Raw genomic sequence first — 18,393 nt, forward strand, 5'->3', positions numbered from 1 at the left:
TCCGCCAAGCACTGTACAGTGGCTAGCAAAGTATGTATGTACATATAGATGTAACTGTACAAAAAAGACATGTCTGAAGTCAAATGTAAACAAGTAGGCAGACTTATAAGAAATGGCAACATAGATGCCTTATAACTCTTTTAAATTCACCTAGCCAGTCACAGCATGTAAAAATAATGAAACTAGCATATGAGAGTATGGAAAACATCTTTATTAAAAAATTTTCATTTTATTATTTTTTATCAACTTTCTCAGTGTTTTTTGTGGCCTGTCATGGTTTCCTCCCCCACCCAGTGCTCGATGTTATTTCTTGAACAGATACCAGTTGCTATCTTCCCCTACAGTATTGTCCATCTCTGATTCTGTCTAGTGCCTTGGAAGTTATTTTTTGATGTCTTAACACATGTCCTATAACTCTGTCTCATTTTACAGTTTGCGTTTTCCACTTACACTTCTCCTCGCCAGTTCTATGGGTGAAACACTTACCTTTAAGAGCACTTAATTTTTAGTTTTTATCCATAACATCACATCCCAAACACTTTGAATCTCTTCTTTTCTGGTCTTGTTGTTATTCATGGTTCACTTCTAAACAGTGCAGTGCTCCAGATATATATCCTTAGAAATTACTTTTTCAAGTTAAAGACTTCTTTTGACAAGTAGTGCTCTCTTTGCCTGTGTTATGTTGGTTCTTATATCATCCTTGCTTCATCCATTGTGTGTTATTATGCTTCCAAGAAAGCAGAAGTCCTTCATTTTGTCTTCTATGTGATCCTCAGTTTGGATGTTAAGTTTGTCACTAATCTCATTACTGCTTTTCCTCCATACTTGCATTTTTCTTTGTTTTATGTTTAATCCACATTCTATTTTCAAACAATGGAAAATCCCAGATGGAATAACAAAAAAATGAAATAGTATTCACCACAAACAGGAGGTGTTGTGCAGCACACAGTCACTTTGAAAGAAGTCTGTTAGAATTTATAAGCTACTTGACAGAGTTCTTCTTCAGCTGTAGAAAAAGACATACATACACATTCATACCACGACAATGACCATGTATTTGTGAGTTGTGCATATATGAATATGTGTGTGTGCGTGTGTCTTCCTGTTTTCGTAGGAGGACTCTTTCTGGTAGCTCACAAGTAGCGTGGTAAAATGCAATGTATCGTATTTCATTTTCTGTTTGCAGTAGATTGTCCATTCCATTCAATTGGTTCTGTAATTCTTCCTAACTTTCACAGAGAACAGCAATCATAACCATCAAGAAATCTTCTCATTAATATCACTTCACCTTAAGTTTTAATGTCACATCTGAATATTTAATTGTTTCCTATATCACTTCTTTTATGAACAGATGAACAGTAGAGGATGAAAGTTGTTTTAATGCTTTCTACCCTTTCTAATTCAGACACTTATCTCTTGGTTTTCCATTCCTGTTGTTCCTTCTCGATTCTTGCATATGTTGTATGCTTCATGTCTTCACTTATAGGCTGTACTTATGAAAAGGAAGCAGCAGTTGGGAAGGGCGTGAGACTGGGTTGTAGCCTGCCCCCAGTGTTATTCAATCTGTATATTGAGCAAGCAGTAAAGGAAACAAAACAAAAAAAATTCAGAGTAGGTATTAAAATCCATGGAGAAGAAATAAAAACTTTGAGGTTTGCCGATGACATTGTAATTCTGTCAGAGACAGGAAAGGACTTTGAAGACGGTACAGTGAGGAGCTGTCCATCTTGTTCAGACTGACCATTCAAGACAGGGGTGACAGTGTAGCAATGGTGCCTATTTAAATCTATAAAAATATTTTCTATCAGAGACTGACTCTCACGTGTGATTCTGGTTGGAGAGTCAACTACTGGAATAACATTATATGAATTCATCAGATGCTGGAGCTCTACTTTCTTGTTGCTTTCAATTAAAAAGTCTACATTAAAATCCCCAAGAATGATTATTTCCTTATTTTTAGAAAATAAAGTAGAAAACCAGAGAGGCCCTAAAGTTAGTTCCAGGTACCCTGTAAATTGCCACTACTATTACTGGGGAGTTATCTACTGTAATTTCTATAGCACAGGCTTCAAATAGTTGTTCTACACAGTATTTACTTACATCTGTATATCTATATATGACATTATTTTTAACAAAAATAGCTACACCACCTCTTTCTTTGTTGTCTCTAGATTAGTAGCTTGCAATGTTGTAGTTAGAATCTAAATGTAGTAATTTAACATCCTTTGTGATATGATGTTCTGGAAAGCATAATATTTTAGCATTGTTTATACAATTTCTGTCATTTATATTAACTGACAGCTGATCTACTTTTCTGCTAAGTCCCCTAATGTTTTGATGAAAGATGGACAGGTTATACTTGTTTGTAGAGGTGTCACTTATCTTGGGTGCTTCTTGTTCTTTGTATCTATAGTTCAAAAATGTTTCAGATGTAATGGCTGCACTACTTTCCTACTGATTGCTATTCCATGTGCAGTGTGCTTGGCTGTTGTATTTTCTTCTGTTGTTGGTGGAACTTCTTTTGCTTCCTTTTCTTCTGCAGGTGACATTATGACTAAAAAATTCTTGGTATGTCTTTAGAGTTTGGCTTCTGCTTCTTGGTGATGATCAAGTGGTGAAGTTATTTTTGGAGCTTGCAAAATTTGTGCTTATTCACCACCATTCTTTTTGGCTTGAACCATTTCATAATTTAAGGCTGTTTTATGATTTGATTTTTCGTTTCTGGCTTACTGCGCTTAAACCACTTCATAATTTGCAACTGATTGGGGGCTTTACTGCTTCCTGCTCGCCAAATACATTTTGTAATTTGCCTTAGATTGCTACTTGTCCTGGTTTCTTCATTCTCAGGCAAGGTACTAGTAAATATTTCATCAGCAAGAACCTCTTTTCCTGATGCATTTAAATGAAAGCCATGAGATGTATAGAACCTTCGCTCTAAAATGTTTGTGTCTATAATATCAACATTCTGGAAATGAGTACATATTTCTGTGAAACTCTTATCAGTGACACTAATTTCACAGTTTACGCATGATCAACTCGATAGGTCACGACGCTGTGGGACATTCACAAAGAGAACATTTGTATGAGTTAAATTATTTAGACAATTTCTCAGTTCTGTGATAGACTTGTATGATTCATTTCTATAAACTTTATTAGCTCCTCCGAGAAAAACAACAAAATCATCCTTAGTCAAGCTAGTTACTTCATTAGATTTTGTTAGGTTTGTTAGTTCTTGTAATGGGGCCCCAGGCTTCACAAATCCAGATGCCCTGAAGTTGTATTTTTCCGTTAACATTGCGGAAATTCCCCAGGTGTGACTATCTCCTAATACGCAGATCTTCTCACATTTTCCAATTTTTGCACTCGGGGGATCAGTTAGCAATGGTCTATTTACTTTATGCGATTCATTTCCAAACTTTTGGGCTCCAACTGGCACGTTCAATGAATTTTCAACAGTGTGCACAATGAAGTTTTTGTGCACTTGTGATTGACTGTTTTTAAGCACTAAAGTTTCATTGTTTTTACACACAGAATTTTCAATTGGCATTTACTGGTAGTTTTCTGTCTGTCATGAAGCCCAGCAGGTTGACAGCATTCATGATATCCATCCAACCCCACACCATGAGGCTGCATATTAGATACTGTGTTTTTTTCATTCATTTTCACTTTATTTTTGTGAACCACTTTTCAATGTTTTCAAAGAATGTAACTGTTGTTAGCAGAGGTTGTGTGGCACTTCTTCCTTTGGTAAAAAGGGTGGTGTGATCAGAAAATTGTAACATGTGGCTGTAATGATCTGCAATATTTATCACTGACACTGATACAGTCAGGATAGGTCCTATGATCCCTGAGGTATGCCATGCTCTACTTGTTTTTCTTGGGAGATTGCTCCATGGAATGACGTTACCTGCCTCCAGATGTCAAGATAAGATTGAAGATTTGACTGGACAACACCTCCTATGCCATAACACTTTAACTTATTAAGTAATAACTTCTGCCAGATGCAGTCAAATGCTTTGCTGAGGTTACAGAATGTCAGACTCCTATCTTATTTTTGTAAGGCCAGTGCTGCTGTAGTAATTGTTTTTCCCTTTTCAAAACCATGCTGTGTGGCCTGGTGGAGTTTATTGTCTTACAGTAACTTAATATGGGGCATTTCGTTACAGACTGTGAAACTTTGGATAAAATGGAGATTATTGAAATTGGTCAAAAACTGGACACTTCACATGGGCACCTTTTTTTAGACTGGTTTCTGTGTCATTTTGTAATATCACTGTCAGATGACATGTGTTATTATTTGTACTGGTGCTACAGAGCTATAGTTAGTTAAGGAGCTGATTATTTCCATCATACTCCATGGGTCGTACATGTGACATTTCACATTTGATTGTAGTGTAGAACATGCCAACCACTTTAAAAAACATATTTTCTTTTTTAAGGCTGACCATCTACAAAAGAGTTTTTAATTCACAGTTACATTATATTTAATCTGTGTTTAAAATGATTAATTCTGCTACACTCACTTACCATTGCCCCCTCCACATCTCTCCACACACAACACAACACAACACCCACCCACCAACCCAACCACCCACCTACCCAACCACCCACGCACCCACCCACATGCACGTACATATATTAAGTCATGAATGGTGATGGAGGAAATGGGGCCTGTAGTGAGCACTATGACACACTGGTATTGACAATCCATTATAGATACTAACCAAATTAAGAAACTTCCTGGCAGAATAAAACTGTGTGCCGGACCGAGACTCAAGCTTGGGACCTTTGCCTTTCACACTTGGGTTGCTCAGTTGGTAGAGCACTTGCCCGTGAAAGGCAAAGATCCTGAGTTTGAGTCTTGGTCTGGCACACAGTTTTAAACTGCCAGGAAGTTTCAAATCAGCGCACACTCCGCTGCAGAGTGAAAATCGTATTCTGCAAGCATCCTCCAGGCTGTGTCTGAGCCATGTCTCCGCAATATCCTTTCTTTCAGAAGTGCTAGTTCTGCAAGGTTTGCAGGAGAGCTTCTGTAAAGTTTGGAAGGTAGGAGGTGAGATACTGGCAGAAGTAAAGCTGTGAGGATGATGCATGAGTCATGCTTGGATAGCTCAGTTGGCAGAGGACTTGCCCATGAAAGGCAAAGGTCCCGAGTTTGAGTCTCGGTCCGGCACACAGTTTTAATCTGCCAGGAAGTTTCATATCAGTGCACACTCCGCTGCAGAGTGAAAATCACATTCTGGAAACATCCCCCAGGCTGTGTCTGAGCCATGTCTCCGCAATATCCTTTCTTTCAGGAGTGTTAGTTCTGCAAGGTTCACAGGAGAGCTTCTGTAAAGTTTGGAAGGTAGGAGGCAAGATACTGGCAGAAGTAAAGCTGTGAGGACGGGGCGTGAGTCATGCTTGGGTAGCTCAGTTGGTAGAGCACTTGCCCACGAAAGGCAAAGGTCCTGAGTTCAAGTGTCATTCTGGCACACAGTTTTAATCTGCCAGAAAGTTTTATATCAGCACACACTCCACTGCAGAGTGAAAATCTCATTCTACTAACCAAATTGTCTCACATGATGCACTCCTTCCTATTACTCAAATTCAAAGTAAACTAGTTATTGCTTATGCATTGAGTGCCATAAAATTTAAGTTTCTTTGAAAGAAGCATACAATAAAAAAAAGGCTCAGTTTTCAAATATCCATCTTATTTAGGGCACTTACATATTAAAACACAAATGCAGATGTACTGAAATCCATATGGTCATACTCTTCAAGGAGTGCTCCACTAGCCCAACATTGAAGTTCAAACTGTGAGATGAAGCATTAGTAGTGTTGTATCTCTCTCTTATACTCTATCTCAACCCCTCCTCTCTCTCTCTCTCTCTCTCTCTCTCTCTCTCTCTTCCTCCCCCCCCCCCCCCCCCCCCTCTATCTCTCCTCTCTCTTCCTCTCCGTCTCACTCTCCCGCCGCACAGGGTAGCCACGGAGTCTGAGGCACCTTGCCACAGTTCGCACGGCTCACCCCGTTGGAGGTTCGAGTCTTCTCTGGGGCATGGGTGTGTGTTGACCTTAGCTTAAGTTAGTTTAATTTAGATTAAGTAGTGTGTAAGCCTAGGGACCAATGACCTCAGCTGTTTGGTCCCATAGAAACTTACCACTAATTCTTCTCCCTCTCCCTCTTCCCCTCTCTCTCCCTCTCCCTCTACCTCTCTTTCTTTTTTCACATTGGTATTTGCATTCCAATAATCAATTTAGCAGAAAATTTTACTGTTATGTTAAACTTTATTTTCCATGACTTAATCAATATATAAGCAGACTAACTGTTTTGTGATAGATAACTGAGTGTTCTGCTGCTCATAATAAGTAACATTATTAGTAATACTAACTTATACTTTAAAGTGAATAATATTCCTTTATTTCCACATTTATGACATGGGAAGACTCCACTACTTGAGTAACTTAAGGTTAAATGCTAAGTTTATTCTGTTGGTATGAAGTAATATATCTTCTTATGATGTGTTTCAGGTTTCCTTGTGGGCTTCATTTCAGCGCCTGTTATGTCTGGATTCACATCAGCAACATCTGTAATAATAATTGTTGCACAGATAAAAGGAATCATGGGAGTGAGATTCAAATCACAAAACTTTATTGACAACCTTAGGCAGCTGTATTTACACCTGCCACAAACGAATCCTTATGACTGCCTGGTTGGAATATCATGCATCGTATTTCTTCTTTTATTAAGGGTAAGAACAATTCCTAAACGTCTATTGTTTCATTTTCCAATTTTGGATTAGATCTTATTACAATTGTAGGCAAGATCATGATTGTTTTGTAATTAATGGCATATTAAACTCTCACTCAGTTGCATCTAATGAGTAATAATATTGTTTGTCAAGTAATTTATCACTAATTGTTTGTGGTTGAATAAATATTTAACATTACACTAATTTTCCAGTTTAGTTTTTGTCATCTTCTTGTGGGTCACAATTGCCATGAATTGCATCACAAGTAAATGAAATTATCACTCTTAAATTATACAAGTGTTTTAAAGATAATAGGGAAAGCTGAATGGGAAAGCCAGAAAGTGATATTTTGATTACATATGTTGCGTATCATCTCCCCATGAACCATGGACCTTGCTGTTGGCAGGGAGGCGTGCGTGCCTCAGCGATACAGATAGCCATACCGTAGGTGCAACCACAATGGGGGGTATCTGTTGAGAGGCCAGACAAACGGGTGGTTCCTGCAGAGGAGAAGTAGCACAGCCTTTTCAGTAGTTGCAGGGCCAACAGTCTGGATGATTGACTGATCTGGCCTTGTAACACTAATCAAAATGGCCTTGCTGTGCTGGTACTGTGAATGGCTGAAACCAAGGGGAAACAACAGCCGCAATTTCTCCAGAGGGCATGTAGCTTTACTGTACGGTTAAATGATGATGGCATCATCTTGGGTAAAAAATTCTTGAGGTAAAATAATCCCCCATTTGGATATCTGGGCAGGGACTACTCAAGAGGACATCGCGTTTTCAGGAGAAAGAAAACTGGTGTTCTATGGATTGGAGTGTGAAATGTCAGATCCCTTAATCGGGCAGGTAGGTTAGAAAATGTAAAAAGGGAAATGGATAGGTTAAAGCTAGATATAGTGGGAATTAGTGAAGTTCAGAGGCAGGAGGAACAGGACTTTTGGTCAGGTGAATACAGGGTTATAAATACAAAATCAAATAGGGGTAATGCAGGAGCAGGTTTAATAATGAATAAAAAATAGGAGTGTGGGTAAACAACTACAAACAGCATAGTGAATGCATTATTGCGGCCAAGATAGACACGAAGCCCACACCTACTACAGTAGTACAAGTTTATATTCTGATTAGCTCTGCAGATGACGAAGAAATAGGTGAAATGTATGATGAGATGAAACAAATTATCCAGATAGTGAAGGGAGATGAAAATTTAATAGTCATGGGTGACTGGAATGCGATAGTAGGAAAAGGGAGAGAAGGAAACATTGTAGGTGAATATGGATTGGGGGTAAGAAATGAAAGAGGAAGGCTCCTGGTAGAATTTTGCACAGAGCTTAACTTAATCATAGCTAACACTTGGTTCAAGAATCAAGAAGGAATATGAAACTTCCTGGCAGATTAAAACTGTGTGCCAAACCGAGACTCAAACTTGGGACCTTTGCCTTTCACGGGCAAGTGCTCTACTGTCTGAGCTAACCAAGCATGACTCATGTCCCGTCCTCACAGCTTTACTTCTGCCAGTGCCTTGTCTCCTACTTTCCAAACTTTACAGAATCTCTCCTGTGGACCCTGCAAACTAGCAATCCTGAAAGAAAGGATATTGCAGAGACGTGGCTGAACCACAGCCTGGGGGATGTTCCCAGAATGAGACTTTCACTCTGCAGCAGAGTGTGCGCTAATACGGAACTTCCTGGCAGATTAAAACTTTTAAGTTTTAATCTGCCAGGAAACATCTCCCAGCCTATGGCTCAGCCATGTCTCTATAATATCCTTTCTTTCAGGATTGCTAGTTCTGCAGGGTCCGCAGGAGAGCTTCTGTGAAATTTGGAAAGTAGGAAATGAGGTACTGGCAGAAGTAAAGCTGTGAGGACAGGGTGTGAGTCATACATGAGTAGCTCAAATGGTAGTGCACTTGCCCGCGAAAGGCATAGGTCCCGAGTCCGAGTCTTGGTCTGGCACACAGTTTTAATCTGCCAGGAAGTTTCATATCAGCACACACTCCACCTCAGAGTGAAAATCTCTTCATGAAAGAAGTTCGTATACATGGAAGAAGCCTGGAGGTACTAGAAGGTATCAGATAGATTATATAATGATAAGACAGAGATTTAGGAACCAGGTTTTAAACTATAAGACATTTCCAGTGGCAGATGTGGACTCTGACCACAATCTATTGGTTGTGAACTGTAGATTAAAACTGAAGACACCGCAAAAAGGTTGGAATTTAAGGAGATGGGATGTGGATTAACTGACTAAAGCAGAGGTTGTACAGAGTTTCAGGGAGAGTATAAGGCAACAATTGACAGGAATGGGGGAAAGAAATACAGTAGAAGAAGAATGGGTAGCTTTGAGGGATGAAGTAATGAAGGCAGCAGAGGATCAAGTAGAAAAAAGACGAGGGCTAGTAGAAATCCTTGGGCAACAGAAGAAATATTGAATTTAATTGATGAGAGGAGAAATATAAAAATGCAGTAAATGAAGCAGGCAGAAAGGAATACAGACGTATCAAAAATGAGATCAACAGGAAGTGCAAAATGGCTAAGCAGGGATGGAAAGAAGACAAATGCAAGGATATAGAGGCTTATCTCACTAGGGGTAAGACAGATACTTCCTACAGGAAAATTAGAGGGACCATTGGAGAAAAGAGAGCCACATGTATGAATATCAAGAGCTCAGATGGAAACTCAGTTCTGAGCAAAGAAGGAAAAGCAGAAAGGTGGAAGGAGTATATAGAGGGTCTATACAAGGGTGATGTACTTTAGGACAATATTATGGAAATAAAGATGATGCAGATGGAGATGAAATGGAGGTATGATACTGTGTGAAGAGTTTGACAGATCACTGAAAGACCTGAGTCAAAACACGGCCCTGGGATTAGAGAACATTCCATTAGAACTACTGACAGCCTTGGGAGAGCCATTCCTGACAAAACTCTACCATCTGGTGAGCAAGATGTGTGAGACAGGAGAAATACCCTCAGACTTCAAGAAGAATACAACAATTACAATCCCAAAGAAAACAGGTGTTCACAGATGTGAAAATTACCGAATTATCAGTTTAATAAGTCACAGCTGCAAAATACTAACGCAAATTCTTTACAGACGAATGGAAAAACTGTTAGAAGCTGACCTGGGGGAAGATCAGTTTGGATTTCGTGGAAATATTGAAACAGGGGTGGCAATACTGACCCTATGACTTATCTTAGAATATAGATTAAGGAAAGGCAAACCTACATTTCCAGCATTTATAGACTTAGAGAAAGCTTTTATCAATGTTGACTGGAATACTCTCCTTCAAATTCTGAAGGTGGTGGGGGTAAAATCCAGGGAGCGAAAAGCTGTTTACAATTTGTACAAAAACCAGATGGCAGTTACAAGAGTTGAGGGACATGAAAGGGAAGCACTGGTTGGGAAGGGAGTGAGACAGAGTTGTAGCCTATCCCTGAAGTTATTCAATCTGTATATTGAGCAAGCAGTGAAGGAAACAAAAGAAAAACTAAGAGTAGGTATTAAAATCCACGGAGAAGAAATAAAAACATTGTAATTCTGTCAGAGACCACAAAGTACTTGGAAGAGCAGTTGAATGGAATGGACAGTGTCTTGAAAGGAGGATATAAGATGAACATCAACAAAAGCAAAACAAGTATAATGGAATGTAGTCGATTTAAGTTGGGTGATGCTGAGGGAATTAGATTAGGAAATGAGACACTTAAAGTAGTAAAGGAGTTTTGCTATTTGGTGAGCAAAATAACTCATGATGGTCGAAGTAGAGAGGATATAAAATGTAGACTGCCAATGGCAAGGAAAGTATTTCTGAAGAAGAGAAATTTGTTAATATTGAGTATAGATTTAAATTTCAGGAAGTCATTCCTGAAAGTATTTGTGTGGAGTGTAGCCAAGTACGGAAGTGAAACATGGACAATGAATAGTTTGGACATGAAGAGAATAGAAGCTTTTGATATGTGGTGCTACAGAAGAATGCTGAAGATTAGATGGGTAGATCACATAACTAATGAGGAGGTATTGAATACAACTGGGGAGAAGAGAAGTTTGTGGCACAACTTGACTATAAGGATTTTGTTGGTAGGACATGTTCTGAGGCATCAAGGGATCTCTAGTTTAGTATTGGAGGTCAGTGTGGAAGGGTAAAAATCGTAGAGGGAGACCAAGAGAAGAATACACTAAGCAAATTCAGAAGGATGTAGGTTGCAGTAGGTACTGGGAGATGAAGAAGCTTGCACAGGATAGAGTAGCATGGAGAGCTGCATCAAACCAGTCTCTGGACTGAAGACCATAACAACAACATGTTGCATATCTTTCTGAAAATATGGGAAAAATGTATGTATTAGGCACAAGAGTCAGAAAGGTTCAAATGTTTAAATGTGTGTGAAATCTTATGGGACTTAACTTCTAAGGTTATCAGTCGCTTAGCTTACACACTACTTAATCTAAATTATCCTTAGGACAAACACACACACCCATGCCCAAGGGATCACTCGAACCTCCGCCGGGACCAGCCGCACAGTCCATGACTGCAGCGCCTTAGACCGCTTGGCTAATCCCACACAGGCAGAGTCAGAAAGGAAACAGTTACAATATTAGAGAAGGAAATTGTTGCTTACCATACAGTGGAGATGCTGAGTCACGACAGGCACAACAAAAAGATTCACACAATTATAGCTTTTGACCATTAAGGCCTTTGTCAGCAATAGACACACATACACATGCACACACACATACTCACACAAACACAACTTTTACACACATCTGCAGTCTCAGACAATTGAAACAGCACTGTGAGCAGCAGCACCAGTGCGTTATGGGAGTGGCGAATGGGTGGGGGTAAGGAGGAGTCTGGGGTGGGGTGGGGGAGGGATAGTATGGTGGGAATGGTGGACGGTAAGTGCTGCAGTTTAGACAGAGGGCAGGAGAGAAGGTGGGGAGGTGGGGGTAAGTAGCAGAATGGAGAGAAATAGAAAGAAATTAAAAGAATGGGTGTGGTAGTGAAATGATGGCTGTGTAATGCTGGAATTGGAACAGGGAGGGGGCTGGATGGGTGAGGACAGCAGCTAATGAGGGTTGAGGCCAGGAGGGTTGTGGGAACATAGGATGTATTGCAGAGAAAGTTCCCACCTGCGCAATTCAGGAAAGCTGGTGTTGGTGGGAAGGATCTATGTGGCACAGGCTGTGAAGCAGTCATTGAGATGAGGGATATCCTCTTTGGTAGCATGTTCAGCATGTTCAGCAACAGGGTGGTCCACTTGTTTTTTGGCCACAGTTTGTCAGTGGCCATTCATGTGGACAGAGAGCTTGTTTGTTTTGGCCGCTTCTCTATTATTGTAACTTTCCATCCTGAATTTTCCGCCGTTTGAAAGGAAACAGTTACATGGATACACTAGCTAGCATGAGAGAAATTTTCTCTCAGTCTTGAATCATGCAAGATATTAATCCAAATTCCATTAATTGATTCTGGCTGCATTAAATTCAAAATTTGTCTTTCACAAAATTGACCCAAACATCACATTTACATAACTAACTGCCATGTGGTTGTATGATTTTGCAGGTCCAGAACTTTCACCATTTTGCTCTCAGTTTCTACAGTTAATGTGTATCATAAACTTCTCAAAAATATGTTAAGGGTAAACAGTTTCTTCACACCAACTACTATCAGCCAACTCACAATTATTGGCATCACATAATGTTTCAAAGTTTTACCCTGAATCACAGTTCTGCACTTCACTGCAGATTGTAGTTTCCTTTCCTGGAGTTGAGTTCCAGTCTAGAACATGATCTGGATTTATTAGGAAAGTTCTGGGCATATTTTATGGCTTGAGAATATGACCTACAGATATAGGTTGTGGTTTGGAAAAGTGTTCAGTCTCAGTTAATAGTATAAGATCTTATTGAGCATACCTTACAACTAAGTCCTTCTATCAACCACAAGATTCACTCCCAGGTGTAACGAAAAAATTTAGAAACTCCCAGCTCGCTAATAGAAGTATTCTTCAATGATGCTGTTGTAATTGGAGGAACTGATTAGGATGCTCACAGTTTTGTAAGAGGTGGGCATGAGAAGACATCCTGCAAAACAAAATTAAATGCTTTTATGAAAGCTACTTACAACATTTAGTTTGGGAGCCTACTCAAGGCAGAAATACATTAGATTTAATGAAACCAAATAGGTCTATTCACTTTGAGAATGTCAACACTGAAAATACTATCAGTTCCTATGAGACAGTTGCTGCAGCAATGGTTACCAAAGTATAAAGTGGAGCTAGAACAAATACAAACATTTACATATTTAGAAAAATAGATAAAATGGCATCATTGTAATGCTTCAATGAGTACTTGCAACATTTAGCTCTAGACAATAGTTTGTACAGGAACTGTTAATCAAGTTTAGAAGAATAGTTGACAAAGCCTTGTCCACCCTCCACAGCACATAAACCCTGACTAGCTGATCTTTTCAACTTTCCACAGCCCCCAAAACTCTTTACCAACTCTCCACTGCATCCAGAGGCAAAACATTCCCATAACACCATTGTTAACCTTTCCACCAAAACCCTCAGCTCCACAGAAGTTTCAGTCCTCTCCAAAGGTCTCAGCGTTAGCCCTACATCCAAATCCAACCATGCTGGTCTTGTCAAAGACCTAGTCTCCTTCTTCCAATACCTGCAATGGAAGCACCTCTTTGTAGCCAATCCCTCCAACTGCCCCCCCCCTCCCTTCCCCCACTTAACCACCTACTGGTCACCATCCAAGAATTCCTTGCTTCCAACTTAGCCTCACCATCCTTCCTGCAGAAAAAGGTCTCACCACTGTTGTTATGAATCGCAATGACTATATGGCCTAAAGCCTGTTCCAATTATCTGGCTCCACCCATTAACTCTGCCTGTGTGATCCCATACCAGGAGTCCACCACAACCTCCAATCCCTGCTTAATGTCTTAGGCCCTTCCCAGAACCTCTCCCCTGGATCCATTTCCCTCCTCACTCCTATGGCACTCTGCACACCCACCTTCTACATGCTTCCCAAAATCCACATACCCAACAGTTCTGGATACCCCACTGTGGCTGATTATTGTGCCCACACTTAAAGAATTTTGGGCCTCATCGACCAACACCTCCAACCATTTGCCTGTAATCTAGACTCTCATGTCAAAGACACCAACCACTTCCTTCGTTGACTGTCCACCTTTGCCACCCCTTTACCTCTCAGATCCCTATTCACCACTGTTGATGCCCTCATCGTATACATCAACATCACTCTCACCCATGGTCTTACCACTGTTGTACACTACCTTTCCCAATGTCTTTCAGACTCCAAAGCCACTACCTCATTCCTCATACACCTTACTAACTTTATCCTAACCCACAACTGCTTCTCCTTTGAAGGGAACGTTATTTTATTGTTGTTGTAGTCTTTAGTCCAGAAAATGGTTTGATGCAGTGCCCCACGCTACTCCATCCTCTGCAGCATTTTCATCTCTGAATAATAGCTGCAACCTACCTCCTTCTGAATCTGCTTAGTGTATTCTTCTATTGGTCTCCCTCTATGATTTTTACCCTCCACGCTTCCCTCTGATACTAAATTGATGATATCTTGATACCTCAGAATGTGTCCTAACAACCAATCCCATGTTCTAGTCAAGTTGTGCCACAAATTTCTCTTCTCCCCAATTCTATTCAGTACTTCTTCATTAGTTACATGATCTACCCCCCTAATCTTCAGCATTCTCATCTGCACCACATTTTGAAAGCTTCTATTCTCTCCTTGTCTACACTGTTTATCATCCCTGTTTCACTTCTGTACATGGCTACACTCCATACAAATACTTTCAGAATAGACTTCCTGGCATTTAAATCTGTATTCAGTGTTAACAAATTTCTCTTCTTCAGAAATGCTTTTCTTGCCATAGCCAGTCTACATTTTATATTCTCTCTACTTTGACCATCATCAGTTATTTTGCTCCCCACATAGTGAAACTCATCAGCTACTTTAAGTGTCTCATTTCTTAATCTCATTCCCTCAGCATCACCTGATTTAATTCTACTACATTCCACTAACCTTGTTTTGCTATAGTTGATTTTCATCTTTTATCCTCCTTTCAAGACTCTGTCCATTCCATTAAGCAGCTCCTTCAGGTCCTTTGCTGCCTCTGATAGAATTTCAATATTGTTGGCAAACTTCAAAGTTTTTATTTCTTCTCCATGGATTTTAATTCCTACTCCAAATGTTTCCTTTACTGCTTGCTCAGTATGCAGTCTGAATAACATTGACGATAGGCTACAACCCTGTCTCATATCCTTCTCAATCACTGCTTCCCTTTCATGCCCCTTGACTCTTATAACTGCCATCTAGTTTCTGTACAAATTGCAAATAGCTTTTTGGTCCCTGTGTTTTACACCTGCCACCTTCAGAATTTGAAAGAGAGTATTCCAATCAACATTGTCAAAAGCTCTTTCTAAGTGTACAATTGCTAGAAACTTAGGTTTGCCTTTCCTTAACCTATCTTCTAAGATGAGTCTTAGGGTCAGTATCACCTCATGTGTTCCAGTGTTCCAACATTTCTGTGGAATCCAAACTGATCTTCCCCAAGGTTGGCTTCTACCAGTTTCTCCATTTGTTTGTAAAGAATTCATGTTAGTATTTTGCAACCATGACTCGTTAAACTGATAATCTGGTAATTTCACTCCTATCAACATCTGCTTTCTATGGGGTTGGAATTGTTATATTTTTCTTAAAGTCTGAGGGTTATTTTGCCAATCTCATACATCTTGCTCATCAGATGGAAGAGTTTCGTCATAGCTGCCTCTCCCAAGGGTAAGAGTAGTTCTAATGGAATGTTGTCTACTCCCGGGCCTTGTTTTGACTTAGGTCTTTCAATGATCTGTCAAATTCCTCAGGCAGTATCATATCTCCTATTTCATCTTCATTTACATCCTCTTGCATTTCCATAATATTGCCTTCAAGTACATCACCCTTGTAAAGACCCTCTATACACTCCTTCCACCTTTCTGCTTTCCCTTCTTTGCTTAGGACTGGTTTTCCATCTGAGCTCTTGATATTCATACAGGTGGTTGTCTTTTCTCCAAAGGTCTCTTTAATTTTCCTGCAGGCAGTATCTATCTTACCCCTAGTGATGTATGCTTCTGCATCCTTACATTTGTCCTCTAGCCATCCCTGCTTAGTCATTTTGCACTTTCTGTCAATCTCATTTTTGAGTTGTTTGTATTCCTTTTCACCTGCTTCATTTACTGCATTTTTATATTTTCTTCTTTCATCAATTACATTCAGTATCTCTTCTATTGCCCAAGGATATCTACTAGCTCTTGTCTTTTTACCTACTTGATCCTCTACTGCCTTCAATATTTCATCTCTCAAAGCTACCCATTCTTCATCTAGTGTATTTCTTTACCCTGTCCTTGCAACCCTTCTCTTATGCTGTCTCTGAAACTCTCTATAACCTCTGATTCTTTCAGTTTATCCAGATCCCATCTCCTTAAATTTATACCTTTTTGCAATTTCTTCAGTTTTACTGCACAGTTCATAAACAATAAATTATGGCCAGAGTCCACATCTTCCCCTGGAAATGTCTTACAATTTGAAACCTGGTTCCTAAATCTCTGTCTTACCATTATATAATGTATATGAAACCTACCAGTGTCTCTAGGGCTCTTCCATGTAGGCAGCCTTCTTTCATGATTCTTAAACCAAGTGTTAGCTATGATTAAGTTGCGCTCTGCAGAAAATTCTACCAGGTGACTTCCTCTTTCATTCCTTACCCCCACTCCAAATTCACCAAATACTTATCCTTCTCTTCCTTTCCCTGCAATTGAATTCCAATTACCCGTGACTATTAAATTTTAATCTCCCTTAACAGTCTGAATAATTTCTTTTATCGCATGATACATTTCTTCAATCTCTTCATAATCTGTGTATCTAGTTGGCATATAAACTTGTACTACTGTGGTAGATGTGGGCTTCGTGTCTATGTTGGTTACAATAATTTTTTCACTATGCTGTTTGTAGTAGCTTATCAACATTCCTATTTTTATTCATTATTAAACTTACTCCTGCATTACCGTTATTTGATTTTGTATTTATAGCCCCGAATTCACCTGACCAGAAGCCTTGATCCTCCAGCCACCAAACTTCACTAATCAACTTTAACCTATCCATTTCCCTTTTTAAATTTTCCAACCTACCTGCCTGATTAAGCGATGTGACGTTCCACACTCCAATCCATAGAACACCAGTTTTGTTTATCCTGATAACGACGTCCCCCTGAGTAGTCCCTACCTGGAGATCCAAATGGGGGACCATTTTACCCCCATAATATTTTACCGAAGAGGATGCCATCATCATTTGATCATACAATAAAGCTGCATGCCCTCGGAAAAAGTTATGGATGTAGTTGCCCCCTGCTTTCAGCTGTTCGCAGTACCAGCACAGCAAGGCCATTTTGGTTGAAGTTACAAGGTCAGATCAGTCAATCATCCAGACTGTTGCCCCTGCAACTACTGAAAAGGCTGTTGCTCCTCTTCAGGACCCACACACATAGAAACAAATCTGTGGGACAGCCATGGGCACCCACATGGCACTTTCCTACACCAAACTGTTCATGGTCCATATACAGGAGATCTTCCTAGACTCCCATAACAACAAAACCCCTAGTATGGTTCATGTTCATTGATAATATCTTCATGATCTGGACTCATCGCAAGGACACCCTTCATTCCTTCCTAACCTCAACAACTTCTCTCCCATTCACTTCATATGGTTCTCTTTAACCTAGTGAACCACCTTGTTAGATGTTGACTTCCTCCTCTCTGATGACACCATGTGCACCTCTGTCCACACTGAATCCACCAACCACCAACAGTACCTGCATTTGACAATTGGCAACCCTTTCACACCAAAAAATCCTCCAATATGGGCCTGGCCACCTGGGTGCGGTGTATCTACAATGACTTGAACTCCCTTCCTCAGTATGGTGACGCATCCAACAAAGCTTTTACACACAGAAAAAAAAAACCCTTCCATTTCCAACTTCTACCACCTCCAAGAACCAGCTACAAAGAAGTGCCACCTTCATCACCCAGTACCACTCTGAACTGGAACAACTGAATCAAATCCTTTGCTAGGGCTTTGATTACCAATCATCATGCTCTGAAATGAGGGACATCCTGCTCGAGATCCTTTCCACCCCTCTTAAAGTGGCGTTCCATTACCCACTGGGACTCCACGTCCTAATCCATCCCTGTGCCACTCCTAATCCCAACCCTTTGCCACAAGGACCATATCCCTGTGCAAGACACAGGTGTAAGATCTGCACAGTCCACTCACTCAGCACTTCCCATTCCAGTCCTGTCACAGGTTTATCCTAACCCATTAGTGTCCCGGTCACTTGTGAAAGCAGTCATGTCATTTACCATCTCTGCTGCAATCATTGCACAGCTTTTTATATTGGTATGACTACCAATCAGCTGTACATCAGGATGAATGACTCCTCTCAATTGTGGTCAAGAGCAAAGTAGACCATCCTGTGGTGCAACATGCAGCTGAACATAACATGTTTGATTTCAATGGCTGCATCACTACTTGAGCCATCTGGGTCCTTCCCTTCACCACCAGCATCAAATTCTCTGTTCCTGTAATTATCCC

General features: G+C 40.1%; 1 protein-coding gene across 1 annotated transcript in view; it reads left to right on the top strand.

Annotated features, from left to right (window-relative positions):
* The window catches only part of LOC126335461 (sodium-independent sulfate anion transporter), a 113,660-nt gene that overhangs the window by 52,636 nt on the left and 42,631 nt on the right, over positions 1 to 18,393 (top strand). Inside the window, exon 4 of the mRNA XM_049998763.1 lies at positions 6,514 to 6,734. Within this exon, the coding sequence (XP_049854720.1) occupies positions 6,514 to 6,734 (221 nt within the window). The remainder of the gene's footprint in view (positions 1 to 6,513; positions 6,735 to 18,393) is intronic.

This window comes from Schistocerca gregaria, chromosome 2 (genome assembly GCF_023897955.1).
Source record: "Schistocerca gregaria isolate iqSchGreg1 chromosome 2, iqSchGreg1.2, whole genome shotgun sequence".
NCBI classification, from domain to species: Eukaryota; Metazoa; Arthropoda; class Insecta; order Orthoptera; family Acrididae; genus Schistocerca; species Schistocerca gregaria.